General features: G+C 38.7%; 1 protein-coding gene across 1 annotated transcript; it reads right to left on the bottom strand.

Moving 5' to 3' along the window:
• Positions 1-277: 277 nt before the first annotated feature.
• LIPN (lipase family member N) lies at positions 278-16,946 on the bottom strand. Its single transcript, XM_037496512.2, has 10 exons — positions 16,774-16,946; positions 16,327-16,442; positions 15,235-15,352; positions 12,649-12,847; positions 10,377-10,486; positions 8,692-8,828; positions 6,852-6,998; positions 5,310-5,381; positions 4,711-4,782; positions 278-759 (listed from the first exon to the last, which is right to left on the bottom strand). Exons 1-10 carry the CDS (start codon positions 16,817-16,819, stop codon positions 526-528), a joined length of 1,251 nt encoding a protein of 416 aa, XP_037352409.1. The 5' UTR covers positions 16,820-16,946; the 3' UTR covers positions 278-525.
• Between the last annotated feature and the right edge of the window lie 541 nt (positions 16,947-17,487).

The following is a 17,487-nucleotide window of genomic DNA, read 5'->3' as shown; positions in this document are numbered from 1 at the left end:
GATGTGGGCCAGGACTTATTTTATGTTTTATTTATAGATGATCAAAATGACTATTGCTCTCATTGTGATTTCAAATAAGCCACAAGATCACAGGCACCCAAAATATATTCCCAGATGACTGCATTTATAAGGTCTTTTTGCTAGACTAGCACTCCTATGTTAATGTTCTAACTTTTGACTAAGAGAGTGGGAAGCAGGTATTGTTTGCATGAAGCCACTAATAAGCTTAAAATGAGAAAGGGAAAAAATCCTCTTTTAACTATTTTCCTAACAGTACTGTTAGCAGAGAATAGTTTGCTAGATCATCCTGGATGAAAAAAGAGACTCTGGCACTGACAGATGGAAGGAGTCTAGGATTTCAGAAGTGGGCATTTCTTAGAGAAAGAGCAGCACAATTGCAATAATTCCTAGTTGGCATGCTGTGATAAAGAAGCAATAATAAGTGGAGGATGCAGACCTTGATATTTTCCTGAAACCTCTTATCAGCTTGGAAGCAACTTTTTACTGACAAGTAGATATCTTACATTAGGCATATGCCTTCATCAAATCTATGATTTTACTATACACCCGTTGTGCAGCGTCCAGGCCCCAGATGAAATCAAAATGATTCCACTCTGGCAACAGGTCAAAGTAACGTAGATTTCTGATTTGGGGGAGGACCCTGGCCACATCCCGGAGTGTTACAAGTACATCGTGTCCACCAACCCACACAGCAGTGGGTACTTTCATGGCAGTCAAGTCATACAGTGGGGGTTGGCTCTATGGAAAAGAAAGAAAGGTCATTCGTGAAAGGAAGGTCTTCATAGCAACAACTGAATTCAGAATAAATAGAAACTACTAAATGAGCATCTTCTTTGACCATAGTTCTGTTTGGTACCAAGGAAACAGGGAGAAAATGAGTAATGCTTCCTATTTTCAAGGATTTTGCAAAGAAGGCAGCAAATGAGATAGTTAAGTACTTGTATACAAAGTTGGGTAAGTGAAAACAAAGAAGTTATTTCCAACTGAGGTCTTCACATAAAGAGGGGTCATTTGAAATTAATCCTGTGGGGTGATTGTATTTTAACAGACAGTGATGAGGGCTTCTTAACAAGCAGGAAGAGCACAGATACCATGATCAGGGGGCAAGGTGTCCAGTGTACCCAGAAAACAAGTTATGTGGAGTGATACAGTAGGATATAAAATTGGAGGTAGGCATTCAAGGTATTTAGACATACTTTAGAAGTTTTGGGGACAAGTTAGGGTCATTCCTCAGAAACCCATCTTGGGATGACTGTATGGACATCAGTTTATGGGATGACTTTAAAAAGGAGTAGGTTCAAAGTAGGTGAAGAAAAAAATCTAGACAAACAGTGTGGATGGCTCATAGAGGAAGTAATTGATGCTATAGACATGGCTAAATTCTCTAAGGAGGAAAGGGACTAGTTAGTAAGAATCTAGTGAGAATGATGACAGTTTGAGAGTACTGGAAGCAAAAGAGTAGCCAGTGTAAAGGACAAAAAGAACAACCAAAAAGGGATACAAAAAGTCAGACATCTCTACGTCATGGAAGTCCAGTTTAGGGGAATGAGTTTCAAGGAGTCTATGGTAACTACATAAAACATTCTGAAGGTGGGCCTCCCTGGTGGTGCAGCGGTTGAACTCCGGGCTGTGAAGCTGCCCACAGCCTCTGCAGTGCGGGTTCAATCCCCGGCCGCAGGGCGAGGGTCCCACATGGCACGCAGACCTCTCCTGCCGTGTCCGCTGCTCCCCTCAGCAGTGTACTTCAATCTTTCTATCTGTTCTGTTCCCCGCTCTGGCTCTGGTGAATTCTCTCACCCTCCCGCGCTTCTGACTATACCCAGTGCTTGTATAAATAAATAAATAAATCTTTTTTTTTTTAAATAAGGATTTATGGTGATCCCACCATTTCTTTTTTTTTTTTTTTTTTAAGATTTATTTATTTATTTATACAAGCATTGGGTACAGTCTGAGGCGCAGGAGGGTAAGAGAATTCACCAGAGCCAGAGCGGAGAGAACAGGCAGAGTGACGAAGTACACTGCTGGGGGGAGCAGCGGGCAGCAGGAGAGGTCTGCGCGCCATGTGGGACTCTTGCCCAGAGGCCGGGGATCGAACTGGCGCTGCAGAGGTTGCGGGCAGCTTCGCAACCCAGAGCTCAACCGCTGCGCCACCAGGGAGGCCAAATAAATAAATCTTTAAAAAAAATATTCTGAAGGTGAAGGTAGGCAATTGTATTTGGCAACTAAAAGTCATAGGTGACTTTAAAGAGAGTGACTGTTTTAAACAAATGAAGAAGAACAAAACTACATTTGCCAGTGTTGGGGAGTAGTGGGAGAGAGGAAGAAGTGGAGCTATTCAGCTCTTTCAAATATTGAAAATTGTTGATAAAACAAAGTCAAGGAATGATCATAGGTTGAAGGAAGGTTTTTGTTTGTTTTTCTTAAGGAGTTCATTTCAGAAAATAAAGTAGTCAAGAGGAAAAGGAGATGAAAAGAGATGGGGTCAAGGGTATAGACCAGACTAAATTGAATATAAAAGGACTTTCATGTTCTGAGAGAGAAAATGAGAATCAAGATGACAGAGATAATTTAAGTAGAAAAAAGTGAAGTTGAGAAATTTCACTCACACTCATGCAACAAGTAAGTATTAAAGGACCAGGAATCTTTCAGGTGAGAAACATTGGCAAGCAAAACAAAGAAATCCCTACCCTCATGGATCTTACATGGTTGAATTGTCTGATTCGCAATAAAATATAGAGTGAGAACAGAGATTATGTTGGAAACTTTAGGAGAGGGCAAATTGCTGAGGCTAGAATGTAATAAAAATTGACTCCAAATGGGGCCTCCCTGGTGGCACAGCGGGTTGAGCGCAGTGCTGGAGAGCTGTCCACAGCCTCTGCAGTGAGGGTTTGATTCCCAGGAGACCCAGGAGAAACCCACATGACGAGGCAGACCTCTCCTGACTCACCCACTGCTCCTCTCAGCAGTGTATTTCAGTCAGTCTGCCTGTTCTGCTCCCCACTCTGTCTCTGGTGAATCCTCTAACCCCCCACCCCACCACTGCCTGCGCCTATGGCCTGTACCCCAGTTCTTGTATAAAAAAATTAATAAATCTTAAAAAAAAAATTGACTCCAAATGACTTAAAAAACAAAACATGGTAGGCCTGGATCAGCAAATTCTAAGAACTGCTATATATTTTAGTCATCATATTGTGCATTTTAAATATCTGACAATTTTGTCAATTATTCTTCAAAATATTAGAAAAGAGAGCTATAATATTATTATGTGTGAGAGCTCTTTTGTTCCATTTTCTTGTAAATGTAAACAATATAAAAGTATAACCTGTTCATTAAAACCAAGGAAAGAAGGAGGGTGGGTAGGAAAAAGTATATAAATAAGAAAATATGTAAAAATCCAAAATGAGACCCTCATTTACTCCTTCATGTCTGTCCACTCCCCTCCTCCTTTCTTTGGCTTTCTGAAATAACCACTTTACATTTGTTGTTTATTTTTTTCTGAACCTTTTCTAAGCATTTGTAAATATATGTAATCTGAGGAGTAGAATAAAAACTTTTGTGGGTAATAGAATATTACCCACTTTTGTGGGTAATATCTTCATTTTGATGTTTTTATATAAATGAACATATTTGTCAAAGCTCATTAAATTGAATACACAAAATTAGTGAATTTTATTGTATGTCAATTATACCTTTATCAAACTGATTTTAAAAATAATACAAATGTACACATTTTAGCTCCTATATTTGTCTTAAAGACTATCAGCAGCATTTCATTAACAATTTAATCTATTCCTGAGAAATTGGCTGATCTGATTAACTGTTTTCATTCTCAGAAACAATTTCATTGATTCACATTTGTATTCATCACCTTAAATTTATCAATCAAGGAGAACAATAGAAGGTTTAATTTAGTGTTCTGAGCAAATACCGAGAAATCCTGTCCCTAACTCTGAGAAAAAAAAAGGTGGCAACATGATTGATAATAGTAGAGGAGTCTACAGATTTGGGTGTGTAAAGTTAGAGGAGAATAGATGTCTTAAAAGTCAAGCCTTCATGGGTAGATAATACTCAACTTTCATAAGAATATTTTTTTTCTGTTGATGCAAAAATGTGAATTCATTTACATTGTCTAAAAATTTTTATATAATGATTTTTATTATCATGCATCTATTGTGGATTATGTTAGAAAGGACTTCAACAACATAGGCTATGTCTTGCTATAACTACAAATTTAAAAAATAAGATTAAAGATTAAATAAAGTAATATGATATAGAAAAGATTGGGTTAAATTCAACAAAATATTGACACATCTAGTTAACTCTGGGTGGAAGAGTTCATTCTTTTGTTTCTTTTTAAAATTCTTCTTTTAAATTGAAGTATAATTGATATAATTAAGAAACTAAAATGTTGTTTTAGTTTCATGTGTACAACCATAAAATCATTGGATATTTGTATGCATTGTGAAATGATCGTCAAAATAAGCCTATTTACTATTTTTCGTAACGCTCAAATATATGCTTCTTTTGTTTCTGAATTTTCTGCAATGATTACAGAATAAAATTGGGCATTTAAAAAAAAATTGTATCAATGCAAATGGGGTGCACAACTGCCAGGTGGGACTCTTCTCATTTTTTTATTTCTTATAATTTCTCAACACCAACCTTCGGGCATCATACTGAGTGACTCACCTGATTGTAGTGAAGCATGTTCTCGGCTTCACTTCCCCAGTCATAAGCTCTGAATTCATCAGATCGGTAAAGCTAAAACAAATGATTTTAGAAAAAAGAGTATTCAGAGTGAGAATCGTGACTGAATAATAGCTAATCTTGGAAAACCACTATACACTGAGAAGAAAATAAGCCTTCTGGTTCAACAGAAGGATTTAAAAAACCTCACTACTACTATGAAAAACAGTTCAAAAGAGAGGGAAGCAGTGGTCTCCCTTGGCTTGGAGGAAAAACTGATAGAAAACAAAGGCTTTTTAGGGGGAAGTCATATCTTACAGATTTTTCTTTCTGTGAAAGCCTCGGCTCCCCTGAGGTTTTCCCAATACACCTCTTGCTTCAACTCACATACTAATTTACAAGTTCTGACTTAAGATGACATTTATTTATGTCTCTTCCTTAGTTTGCACTAGACCTCTTACTTTTTCTTAAAGTTCAGGGAAATAAAAGCATAAAGATGGTGATGAGGACAAAACAGAAGCCAGCTGCAAATCTGTCTAATGTGCCTTTTCACCTATAATGAAAATGAGGATTCCAGTGGTTTCCTATGACCAAGATACAACCTGCTTTATATGCAGAATGTTCTGTATCGATGATCCAGTGGGAGCATGTGACATGTACACATCCATTCGACTCTGCAGGAAAATAAAACATGTTACAATGACGATCACTGTGCAATGGACTCTGCCTTTCAGAGGCAGAGAACTTACACCAAGAAATAAAATGAACAGAGGGGTGTTGAAAATGGAGAGACAGAATCAGATAGACAAGCATGAATTCATGTGAGACACTGGAGGGTGAGTGAGCCTTGGTAACCGGTGGCATGCATTGCTTGAGAGCAAGCCTGCACCTGCTCTGAAGGTGTGGGATGACTTGCTTAATTGGAAGTGGAAGTGACAATAGACACTATATTATGGAGCAAAGCAACCAGGAAGGAGCATGTGTCAGCGGAGGGGTGTGTGCACCTGCACCGTCATGGAGAAGGTCAGCAAACCTGCATTTTAGGCTCTAATTTTGTTAAGTATAAGCTTTGTGACTTAGGGCAAGTGAGTTAGTTAACATTCCTGAATTTCTGTTTTCATCTACTCAATGAACACGCTAAAAATCATACTAACAACTTGCATATGCACTACAGTTCAATTTTATAAGCATTTTACTGACAAAAATATAGAGATATAATAATAATCATAAATCCATGCCTTAAATATAATGAAACTGGCCAAGGAAATTATGAAAAATCTTTACTTTTGAAATAGGCTTTGAACAATGGTAGACTTGTAAAGAACAGGGGTGGTGTCAGCTGGTGGAGAAAAACCTTTGGGAATAGCTTCCAGTAACAGTCTCATTGGATACCAACTGGGATGTGGCAGAGATAGCTACTCAACCACAGAAGTCTGCAAATGTAAACTTCTTCTTCCTCTCTTTCCCTGCCCCTGTCCCTCCCCTTTCTACTCTACCTTTCCCTCCTAGAGGTCTTGCTTTTTCTTCCCTCTCCCTCTCCTTCAATTCAATCCCTGGAAACGAAGAGCTGGTGAAGCAAAATTGCCACTCCACCTAGGAAAGAGATTACATCTCCATTCAAATTTGCCTCATATTTTCTAAGTTAAGTGGTAAATTTTATTTGAGGCCAAAACCACCCAACCAATGAAGAAACACAAGAAAGAGCCTCCCTGGTGGCGCAAGGGGTTAAGCACCGCATTATGAAGCAATCCACAGCCTCTGCAACACGAGTTCAATCCCCGGCCGGCCAAGGAGAAACCCATAGGGTGCAGCAGACCTCTCCTGTCTCTCCTGCTGTTCCCCTCAGCAGTGTATTTCAGTCACTCTGCCTGTTCTGTTCCCCACTTTGTCTCTGGTGAGTCCTCTCAGCCCCCGCATCCCTGGCCTGTACCCCAGCTCTTGTGTGCATAAATAAATAATTTTTTTTAAAAAAAGGAAACACAAGAAATAAGTTTAATGTTTATGTGTGCTTCTTTGCTTTTCTAAGATTTTATTTTTAATACTTTGTATCAATTGTAAATTCAAAGTAACTGTGGCAAATGTTAGTTGATTGCAAGCATGCAAAACTGTTTTTGCATCAAATGACCCCAAATCTTTATACATACCATATTCATGTTTTTCTTGTTGGATCCAGCCCATAAGGACATAAATTCACTACATATCACCCAGAGTATCTTATTGTTGCATAATTTGATGGAAGATAATTTTGTTGACTTATCTTCTAAAAAGAAACCTTTGGTACCAAATGTACTCTGCAAAAAAAAAAAAAATTATCTTTTCAAGAACCACTTTCAGACTTCTTGATATCCCTTCCTCCCAGGAATAAGGATTATTGAGAAATTTGTATTTGCATTTGTTGCTTTGGTCAATAACCCAAGTCACTGAGGGAAAGAGTCATCTCCATCTAGGGGAGATCCTCAGATATGATTTACAAGGAGACCATAGTAAGGATCCTCTAAATTCACTTCTCCATGGTGAAGTTCCCCTGCATTCTATGTAACTGGAGATTGCCATTTTTTTTTATTTCTCATTAATTGGTAAGAAAGGTGGAACAGTTTCCCCTCAAGATCAAATGTTACCTTTATTAGGAAGAAAAAGCTATGCCTATTAACCATGTGCCCAGAGTTAGCCAACTGTTATGCTGGAGAGCAGGGAATGGTGTACTGCAGGTGCCACTGGACAGAAAAAAATAGATGATGATGTCATAGAAGGCTGCAAGGCTAAAACTTTTAGTACTTATAAGCATGGTAGGGATCTTTGGTGAGACACCTGGAGTTTCTAGGGTCAGCAGATGTGATGAATGCCAGGAAGGGTCAAAAATGAGAGCAAAGGAAGTAGAAAATTTGGCAATCGGGATATGAAAATGCACTAAGCCAGGGATGATATGTGCTCTGCAGACAGAGCAATACAAATGCGAAACTGGTCTATCTAGAGATAGATGTGCCTATATCTAAATTTAATTTAGCTAGTGTATCTACTCAACTCTGCTCAAATGTAGAACATATCCAAAATTAACCAATATAATGCACTTTGAATTCAAACTGTCAACCATACAAAAAGGAAGTTACATCTTTTGAGCTTATAGTCAACAATACAATACAACCATTATTACTCAGTCAATCCTATCGAATCAATCATTGCAAATTCTTCCTTGTGCTAAATAAATGTATTTTTTTCTATTTCTACTACTCCAAGCCAAGCGAGGGCTTACTTTGCTTATGAATTATTGTGATACCCAAACCACAGTAGGTCACAGGGGTCTCCTTGACTTCATTTTGCCCCAAATATATTTTACTCTTGACCACAAATTTAAAGGGTAATTTTGGTAAAATACAGTTTACTGTGGCAGTGACCTTTTTAGAAAAACAAAAGGCAAACAGAAAAAAAATACTTTTAATGAATAAAATCCCAAATCTACAGTTAGTAATCAAAATACTTTCCCTATGTTTGGAAAATAATAAGTATTTGAATAAATAATTGAGTAGTAAATATGCAGGCTGTGGAATATTAACTTTAGTAAATTAGAACACATTTCCACTTGGGAAGGGTTTATTAATCAGTCTTAGCTAACATCAAATTCATAACATATCATTTGAAAAATGTCTTCCACTTGGGCATTGTGAATTCACTGACCTGCTCACTGGAATAAGAAAACTTGTGAGTAAACCCTCACAGATATAACATTTAGCTCAGTGAATAATTCTTTATAAATATTCAGTGCTGTTCAAGACTGAGTGGTGTAAATTGCCCGTGGAAACTGTAAACTCTGGTACAAACATGCACCAAATGGACACACAGCCCCTGCATACACTTAAGCACAGAATCTCGCTTCTGGAAATTTCGTCTAAATTTTCTACCTTTAGTTCAGAATATATTTTGAAATAATAAGAACCTGTGATCTAATATGAGATCCTTGGATACATTTTGACAAAAGGAAAAGCCTACCTTGATTATGGAATTTGGAAGTAGAAAAAAACTGGTAAAAATACCCGTGGGATATTTGAATGAGACCACAGGACTCAAGACAAAATTCATTTTGATTCTTTGTGCCAGTTCAGGCATGGTGGAAAAGGCTACAAACCCTGAGAGAATAGGAAACAAGACAATCTTGTAAAAATTGTAAAAACTTAGGCAATGTTTCTACTAACAGAAGTGAAACTTAGCTTTGTCACTTTTATTCTTCTTTTGCAATGATTTTGGGATGGATTGGAAACCCTCTCTACTCTCAATTTTCCATTGTTCTCTTACTCTGGATAATTTAACTGGACTGTGGAAGTGAGGGGTAAGGTGCTGAAGTGACCACTCCTGCTAGGTAAGCTGGGCAAGCTCCTTTGCCAAATATGCTCGCAATGTCACCCCCAACATGGAGATGCCACACTCAGCCATGGAGTTTCCAGAATGAAGAATCAGCTTGTGGGAGGTGAAACAGTTAATTCTTTTGTACTATCTTCCAGTTATTCCATAATAGAATAACTTCCTCGTAGCAGAATGAGATTTCATTGCTCCCAGGACTTCACTTGATATTTACCAACCCCTCAAAATCTTCCCTGCTCCTAAATGGGAAGGACACTCCCTTGTTCCACAGCAGTCTTAGTAAGGACCAGGTGTCTCCATTCACTGTCATCTTCCAGCAATAACACTGTACCCATTTCTATCTTGTAAGGATGAGGCAGAGCCCAGAACCACAAAGGAATAGCAGCTTAGAATATCTGTGCATTTAGGTTCCCAGAGTTGTCTTCTGGGACCCCTTCCACTGCGTGTGTGTGTGTGTGTGTGTGTGCGCGTGCGCGCACATGTGTGCATGGCCATAGCAGAGGCTCCTTGCATGTTCTAAGATTGTAAGCTGCCTACAAACATAAAGTACTGATAAATATATATCTGCTATTGATGGTAAGTGATAATGACATCATTGTAAGAATAATTATTGTCTTCTGAAATTTCATCCAAACCAAAGTATTCACATTTCTAAGAGTATGAGCCTCTTTATCTCTTTTTTTTTTGGAGCTAGATTAAGGATTTCTTTCCAAAAGAGTCCAGGAAACTATTAAGAAGTACATTTTCAAAGAATAGGGTTTTAGCCTTCAAAATGCTAAAATTGCATTGCTGTTCTTTAAATATTGAATCACATGCTAAATAAATAAAATCAGTTGATTTATTATAGTAACTTTAGTATTCCAACTCACAAAACATTATTGTATTTTTCAATTTGCTCATATAAAAGTATAAGCCCCTCCTTCTATAAAAAATGTTTATTTTTTTAAGTATCATGTGGATTTTGAGAAAGATATGATTGAGGCATATATACCATTCTCAAGACAGATTTCATGACATTAAGTCTTACTTTTTCAGTTCAGAGGAGATGTAGAAACTTACTCTTTGGAAACACTTCTTTGGGTTTTGGGCACAGGTTACTCCTGAGAAATTATATCACCATTATACAAATTGGTGCTGTGAGCGTAAGTGGAGGAAAGTGCCCTACTCACGGTCTCTGAAATTCTGGAATTCACAGTTACTCAGGGCATCAGAGCTATGGGCCCAGCACAGCACACAGGATTAAGGGTGTTGTTGGCAGTTAGTCTGTTGCAACTTAAAGGTTAACTCTTGTAAAACTCTGACCCTCGTAAACATACCTATCGTGGTGCCAAGTGAATGTCCAACGAAGTACAACCTCTCCTGACCAGTTTTACTTACAATGAAGTCTATTATTCCTGGGAGATCATATTTGGCCATTTCATCAAAACTGCAAATTGAAACAGGATATGATAAATACAATCAAGTTTAAATCTCAGAGCACTTAGTTTTACACAAAGGATTCTGTGCTGTTCACTAATTTGGCATGTATACTTATTCAATTAAATCTGGACTGATATAGATTTTGTTTGCTGCATTGGTGTATTTTGCTTTCTATCAACAAGCATGACCTCAAAACGTAAGCATCCTACCTGAGGTCAGTCTTACCAGTCCTTATTTTATTCTCTTCTCTGGTATATCTTTCACTTTCCTCTCCTCACCTTGCCTGCATGTCTCTACTTTAGACTCCTCTTGTAGCTTTAAGACTTTTAGGGCCCTTTAATAGGCAGCTTTGGAAACAAGGTTAATTGCAAATTATGATTCTACCATTGACTAGCTAAGTGACTTTTGATAAGTCATCCAGATGCTCTGAGCCCAAGTTTCCTCACCTATGAAACATGGTCGAGTCTGTTGCATAGCAGGCTGCCCTCAGGGTTGGATAGCATGAAAGGAATGATTCCGACTATTTTTTTTAAGATTTATTTATTTATTTATACAAACACTGGGTATAGTCAGAAGTGCGGAAGGGTGAGAGAATTCACCAGAGCCAGAGCGGGGAGCAGAACAGGCAGAAGGACCGAAGTACACTGCTGAGGGGAGCAGCGGGCAGCAGGAGAGGTCTGCGCGCCATGTGGGACCCCTGCCGGGGGCCAGGAATCAAACTGGTGCTGCAGAGGCTGCGGGCAGCTTCGCAGCCCAGCGCTCAACTGCTGTGCCACTGGGGAGGCCCTGATTCCGACTATTAACAGACATCCATTAAGGTGTTGCTATCATTAATAGTTCTGTCCAAATGGAGCTACGTTCAAATATACCAAAATCCTATTGTACCTTTCAGCTGACATTAAACCAGGAGAACCAAAGGCCTACACAACAGTATTCCATAAGCTAGAAGCCTGTTTGTTAAAATCAAAAGACCAGGTAATGAAATCTCTAGGTTGATATCCCTAAATATAAGAGAATGGGGACCTCCCTGATGGTGCAAGGGGTTTAGTCTCAGCACTATCAAGCTATTGGCAGCCACTGCAGCAAGAGTTTGATCCCCAGCCAGGGAGTTGACACACGGCACAGCAGACCTCTCTTGTCCCGCCCTCTGCTCCCCTCAGCAGTGTACTTCAGTAGATCCTCCTGTTCTACTCCCCACTCGGTCTCTGGTGAACCCTTTCACCGTCCCCCTTCCTCCACATCTCTGGCCTATGCCTCAAATCTTCTGTGCAAAAATAAGAAAAATAAATCTTTTAAAAATATATAAGAGAATTGAGTGATGCCTTACTATAAAAAATTCTAGGTTGCCAACCCAGGACCCATGACACAAAATATTTCCCGATGTTTGCTCCTGCCCAAATCTTCTGATCCTGACAATTTGTTCTATCCTTCCTTTCCTCTCAACTTGTCAGCAGGTGTTAAATATTTCATTACTGTGGTGGAAATGCATAGTCTTTTCCAGTAGGAGGCCTGCAAAAGGAAGCTGATTTGGGGCATCAGCCCCATTGTGGTGACAGTAGCATACACTTTTACTAAGAAAAAGTCAGAATACAAAAAGATTCTTTTCCTTTTCCCATTAACAAGATATTTAAAGACCTAATTTTGGAGTTTTAGGAAAATCATGTTATATATAAGCCGGCTCTCTAAATAAGACATAGCTGATACAAATCATCTTTGTAAAGTTGATGGGACGAGAAAAAGATTTGTAGTGGCATTGCTAGAATGAATGCAAGCCTTGTGAGAGCAACACCTTTGCTGACTCTTGAATGCTCAGGGTCTAGAATAATGTACTTAGTAGGCACTCAATAAACATTGGTTGAATAAGGGCATGTGCAGGTCACTGGATTTTCCTGAACTGTCCCTCAGGTCAGGAAGGGATGTATATAGGACTATAATGTATAGAATTGGATATAATTAGATGTTAAAGTGATCTTTTAAAATGCTATCATTTGCCGGTGGGCGAGTCAGTAGAAATCAAAGCTTCCAGCTATTGCTCTTCTTTGAGGTGTTAGTGGCAACTACAAGGGGCTATATGACTTCAATTATAATATACTATTATTAATATCCATCCTATTCTATTTAAAGAGATTGTCTAAAACATCCTTCATGATTTTTCCTAAATACAGTTACCTAAAGGCCCAGAATTCCTCATCAGTCACTGAGAGTGTTTTGTGTCTTCTTGACCAAGTGTTCCCGCGACTGTTTCCCATCCACACGTCATAACCCGCATCTGCTAGAAGGAATCCAAGACTGCCATTGGCGTAATTCTCGAGCCAGGAAGCATTGTCTGCAAATAGGGCATGCTGCATGTATACAACTGGCCGGGGACCTGGAGGGGCGGGGAGAGAGAGAGAGTTAACAAATAGAGCATCTCAGAAACATGATAGAAACACATATACACACACACACACACATGAAAATACAAAAGACAAAACAGCCTTTCCTTTTGCCCTTGTCATTGCTGGAGAGCATGTCATCCCATGATTTAAGTCTCTTGGCACATACTTGGTACCTGGTGCTATGCCAACTGATTTACATCTATGAGCTTATTAAATAGTAACTATGAAGCAGTACTATTTTAAGGATCCTCATTCTGCAGATGTGGAAACTGAGCATTACGGTAGTTAAGTGACTTTCCTAAGGGGTCATCGGCCAATAAGGACTCAAGCCCGGATCTGTTTCCTGCCAAAGCATGTGCTTGTAACTGCCCTGCTTTCTGCATTCACATTTACATATTTCTCAGATTTGACTTACAAAGACATGAAAGTTATCACATTTACTGGGATATTATACCTGTCCAGGAAAGGAGAAGAGGTAAGCACAAATGCACAACCCTCAGCCTTAGCCCACTAGCGAGCATTTGAAAATGATATTAAGTCAGCCCAACATCCCTTTACCAACTCTCAAATTTCCGAAGGAAAGGGTGTTTAGGGAGATAAGGAGAACAGGGTTGAAAAGTCAGAAAAAGGACAATAATTTAATGATTAAGAGCACAGGCTCTGATGTCAGTCCACCTGGGTTGAATTCTAGTTCTGTCACTTGCTATTTGTGTGACTTCAAGCCTTCTACATAGGCTGTTTTACTTCAGTTTCACCATCTGCAAAATAACTATTACAAGTACCAATATGGGGCCTCTCTGGTGGTGCAGGGGTTAAAGACAGCATTATCAAGCATTGCCAGCCACTGCAGCACTGAGTTCAATTCCACCAGCCAGGGAGCAAACCACATGGTGCAGCACAGCTCTCCTGCCTTGCCTGCTGCTCCCCTCTGCAGTGTATTTCAGTAGATCTGCCTGTTCTACTCCCCACCCTGTCTCTGGTGAATCCTCTCACCACCAGCCCCCCATCACACCTCTGGCTTACACCCCAGTCTTATATGCATAAATCAATAAAATCTTAAAAAAAATAAAAGTACCAACCTTACAGGGTTACTAATAAATTTAACTGATTGAATTCATTAAAGCATTTACAATAACATACCTCATTATTATACCTAATAATATACATGGTTTCTAATTCTAAATCTTCTCCCAAAAATCTCCCTTTCTAAGCAAATAAAGGCTTTGAAATATATATTGCATAGCCTCCTCTCCCCAATACCTGGTATCACCAGATTTAGTATAAAGAGAAAATAAAAATACCCAGAATACCCTAATACATTTAAATTTTGGATAAACAACGAACAATTTTTTGTATCTCCTAAAGTGGGACTTACATGAAAAATGTATCTGTTGTTTATCTGAGATTCAGCTTAAAATGAGCATCTCCTATTTTATCTGATAACTTTATGCATGCCTCACTCCCATTTTCATTCTGAAACCCTGGAATTACAAATTTCTTTCTCACAGGGAAAGAATATTGAACAATATAGTGCTTCTGAATGCAGATGCTGGGAGCCTCCCTGGCGTCCTCACGGTTAAATCTCAGTGCTATGTTCTATGGGCAGAGTTGACCCACATATGACACAGCAGAAAAATAAAAATTAAGAAAAAAAATTTGAATGTAGATGTCAGTAGAGAAGATGCAGAGTGATGTATTAGTAACACTCAGCACCAGCAAAAGATTTGAGCCTTGCCAGACATTTGGTTTATTCTCATCTCTCCTTCCTCACAGGCTTTGCAGTTATCGTCCCCCTTTTCAAGAAAGTGACTCCTCTGCTTTTGCAAGGCTGGTTCATTATTCTGTAATTCAGGTCTTATGAACACCATGCACTTTCATCCCATAAACCATCTGTCAAATTTTATGTGAATGTGAAGGCTTCTTTCCTGGAAAAAGTTTCAGAAATGCTGCTGTCATTTAACTTGATATTTTTTTATCCTGTGGAGGGAGATCTAGTGAGTCTAGTGACAACCTGGGAAAGTCTCTTGGGGTACCCCACAATCAACTTTATAAATATAGCAAACCTCTGTCCAACATGAGGAAGTTCACTTTCCAAGGACACAATGAGTTTCCACATGAGAAATCAGTGATGAATTTAGATTGTAGTCTCCACCTTTGCATTTACACCGTAATAATAAAGCCGGTTACAATTAGCAAGATCAGTCTTGCCCATTGTTTTATATTTTTACGTTCTTGCCTGTCATCAGAGATTTAGAGGGAACCAGACTCCCAGTTAACGATTTAAAGGCCAATTCAAAATTCCAAGCAATTTTAATAAATCACTCTCCTGATGAGCGCACTAAATTTTAGTCACATGCAGGAAAGACATATCCTGTACCTGTACTCCTGTCATCTTTTTGCCCATGGGGAATTCTGTTGACGCTGAGTATATAACCATCTTTAGTGGTGACTTCATACTCTTCACTGGGGTAGCCATTGTAGGTGATGATTTCACTCTGCTCAGTGAAAATAAAGGCATTAGCTACTTGTCTTCCCTAAGGCCTCAGAAGAAACCAGAACAAAACATCTGGACTATGCTCACTGGGGTAGAATATCTAAAAATCTGTAAACTAAGGTATCTATAAAATTCATTTACTATAGAAAACCTTGTTTTAAAAAAGCAGAATGCTAAAAAAATGTGTATGATTGGCAAATGTAGGGGAGGTAGGTGGAGATAAAATTTAGCCTTGATCCTTTCTTCTGACTAAACTATATTCTTGGGGCCTCCCTGGTGGTACAAGGGGTTAAGCACCACACTATGAAGAAATCCACAGCCTCTGTAGCACTAGTTTGATCCAGGCCAGCCAGGCAGCTACCCACATGGTGCAGCAGACCTCTCCTGTCTCGCCTGCTGCTCCCCTCAGCAGTGTATTTCAGTCAGTCTGCCTGTTCTGTTCCCCACTCTGTCGCTGGTGAATCCTCTCACCACCCACACCTCTGGCCTGCACCCCAGTTCTTGTATGATAAATAAATAAATCTTTAAAAAAAAAAAAAAGCAGATCAACCTAGCTTGATTTTTAGGGAAATGTTAAAAACCACTTCCTTAGCAGAGATTTTCTACCATAACAGGACCTTTAATAACCTCCCAAGCCATTAGTCTATTTTGTTTGATGTTCTTTAAAATTTTCCATGTCTGGGCCTCCCAGTTGGTGCAGCAGGTTGAGTGCAATGCTGTGAAGCTGTCTGCAGTCTCTGCAGCGTGTGTTCGATTCCTGGCCGGCCAGGGAGATATCCAGATGGCACACAGACCTCTACTGTCTCTCCCGCTGCTCCTCTCAGCAGTGTTTTCTGTCAGTCTGTTCTGCTCTCTGCTCTATCTCTGGTGAATTCTCTCACCCTCCCATGTCTCTGGCCTGTACCCCAGTTCTTGTATAAATAAAAATAAATCTTAAAATAAATAAATAAATAAATAAAATTTTCCATGGCTTACAATATTCATCCACACTTCAGGATTTGCTTCATTTTCCAAATTAAGCAATTCACCAGCATTTAAAGTTCCACAAATCAAAGAGGTTGTTGTTAAAAACAGCCACATCATGGGAAAGCCTGACAAAAAACATTTAATAAACACAGATTAATTTTACCTATCAAAGTTGATGAATGAAATGAAAACAATGCCTTAGTGAAAACTTTATTAATATATGAAAAAAACCTTAGGAAGTGTGGAAGAAGTAAAGAGTAAACACAAAGAGTAAACACAATGAGCTAACTGTGGTATTATTATTATTATTACTACTAGTACTACTACTACTATTATGTTTAACTATGTAAACTGCCTTTACATAGTTCTTAAGAATAAATGAACTTAAGCTAGTTAAAAGCCTTTTTCACTCTTATTTAAATCGAAGTTTTTCAACTATGTTGGGTCTTTGCTCACCTGTGAATTGCCGGGATACAGAGAGATCCAGAAGACAAGTTTCCATTCTGTGGCAAAGATAAAAATGGAGCTCTCCCCTAGTCTAACCCAGTTTCTCATAAACAATAAAGAATAATAACAATGAAGCTTCAACCAAACCAAACAGCTTAGGATCAGGTTCTAGTGATGTGGTTATTTCTCTTGTGGATACCCGAAGCGATTTTGCATTTATAAATGTGCAGCCTCCCTTCCTTGGCACGGTTTGAGTGCATGTCTCTTCAAAGCCAGGCTGACACCATCAGAGCATAGAGAGCTCATTTTATGAGTACTGTAGTCCAGCGGTCTGAATTTGAAGTTCAGGCTCATTTTAGAGAAGACGTCTGACCTTGAACAAGTAATTCAGTAGCTTTGTGTTTTGTTTCCCTTGCTGGTAAAATTGGGACACTAATGTAACATACCTATAGGGTTATAGAGAGAATTAAGTAATACAATATACATAAAGTGCTAAGTGCTGTGGAAGTTCTTAATACTTTGGCTATTTTTCTTAATCTAAGAATAAGTAAAAGAGTAATATCAGAGAAACTTTCTTTACTATAATAAATGAATGACTAACTTCTAGAAATTCAGACTTTACTTCTGAAGTTAAATAGCTTGCTATATATTTGCTATCAGGCCAAAGATTATTTTACATCTGTAAATAGTGATATAATCAAAACTCTTAGAAACTAATTATAG

Source organism: Talpa occidentalis, unplaced genomic scaffold, assembly GCF_014898055.3.
Source record: "Talpa occidentalis isolate TD23 unplaced genomic scaffold, MPIMG_talOcc4v2.1 talOcc4.8, whole genome shotgun sequence".
Classification (NCBI taxonomy): Eukaryota; Metazoa; Chordata; class Mammalia; order Eulipotyphla; family Talpidae; genus Talpa; species Talpa occidentalis.
This window is presented reverse-complemented; position numbering and strand designations above follow the sequence as displayed.

Coding starts and splice junctions, on each gene's coding strand:
- LIPN (XM_037496512.2), bottom strand. CDS start 16,819: ATGGAAACTTGTCTTCTGGATCTCTCTGTATCCCGGCAATTCACAG. Junction 10,487..12,648: donor GAGGAATTCTGGGCCTTTAG/GTAACTGTATTT, acceptor TTCAATTTGCAG/TTTTGATGAAATGGCCAAAT. Junction 760..4,710: donor ACATGCTTCACTACAATCAG/GTGAGTCACTCA, acceptor TCTTTTCCATAG/AGCCAACCCCCACTGTATGA.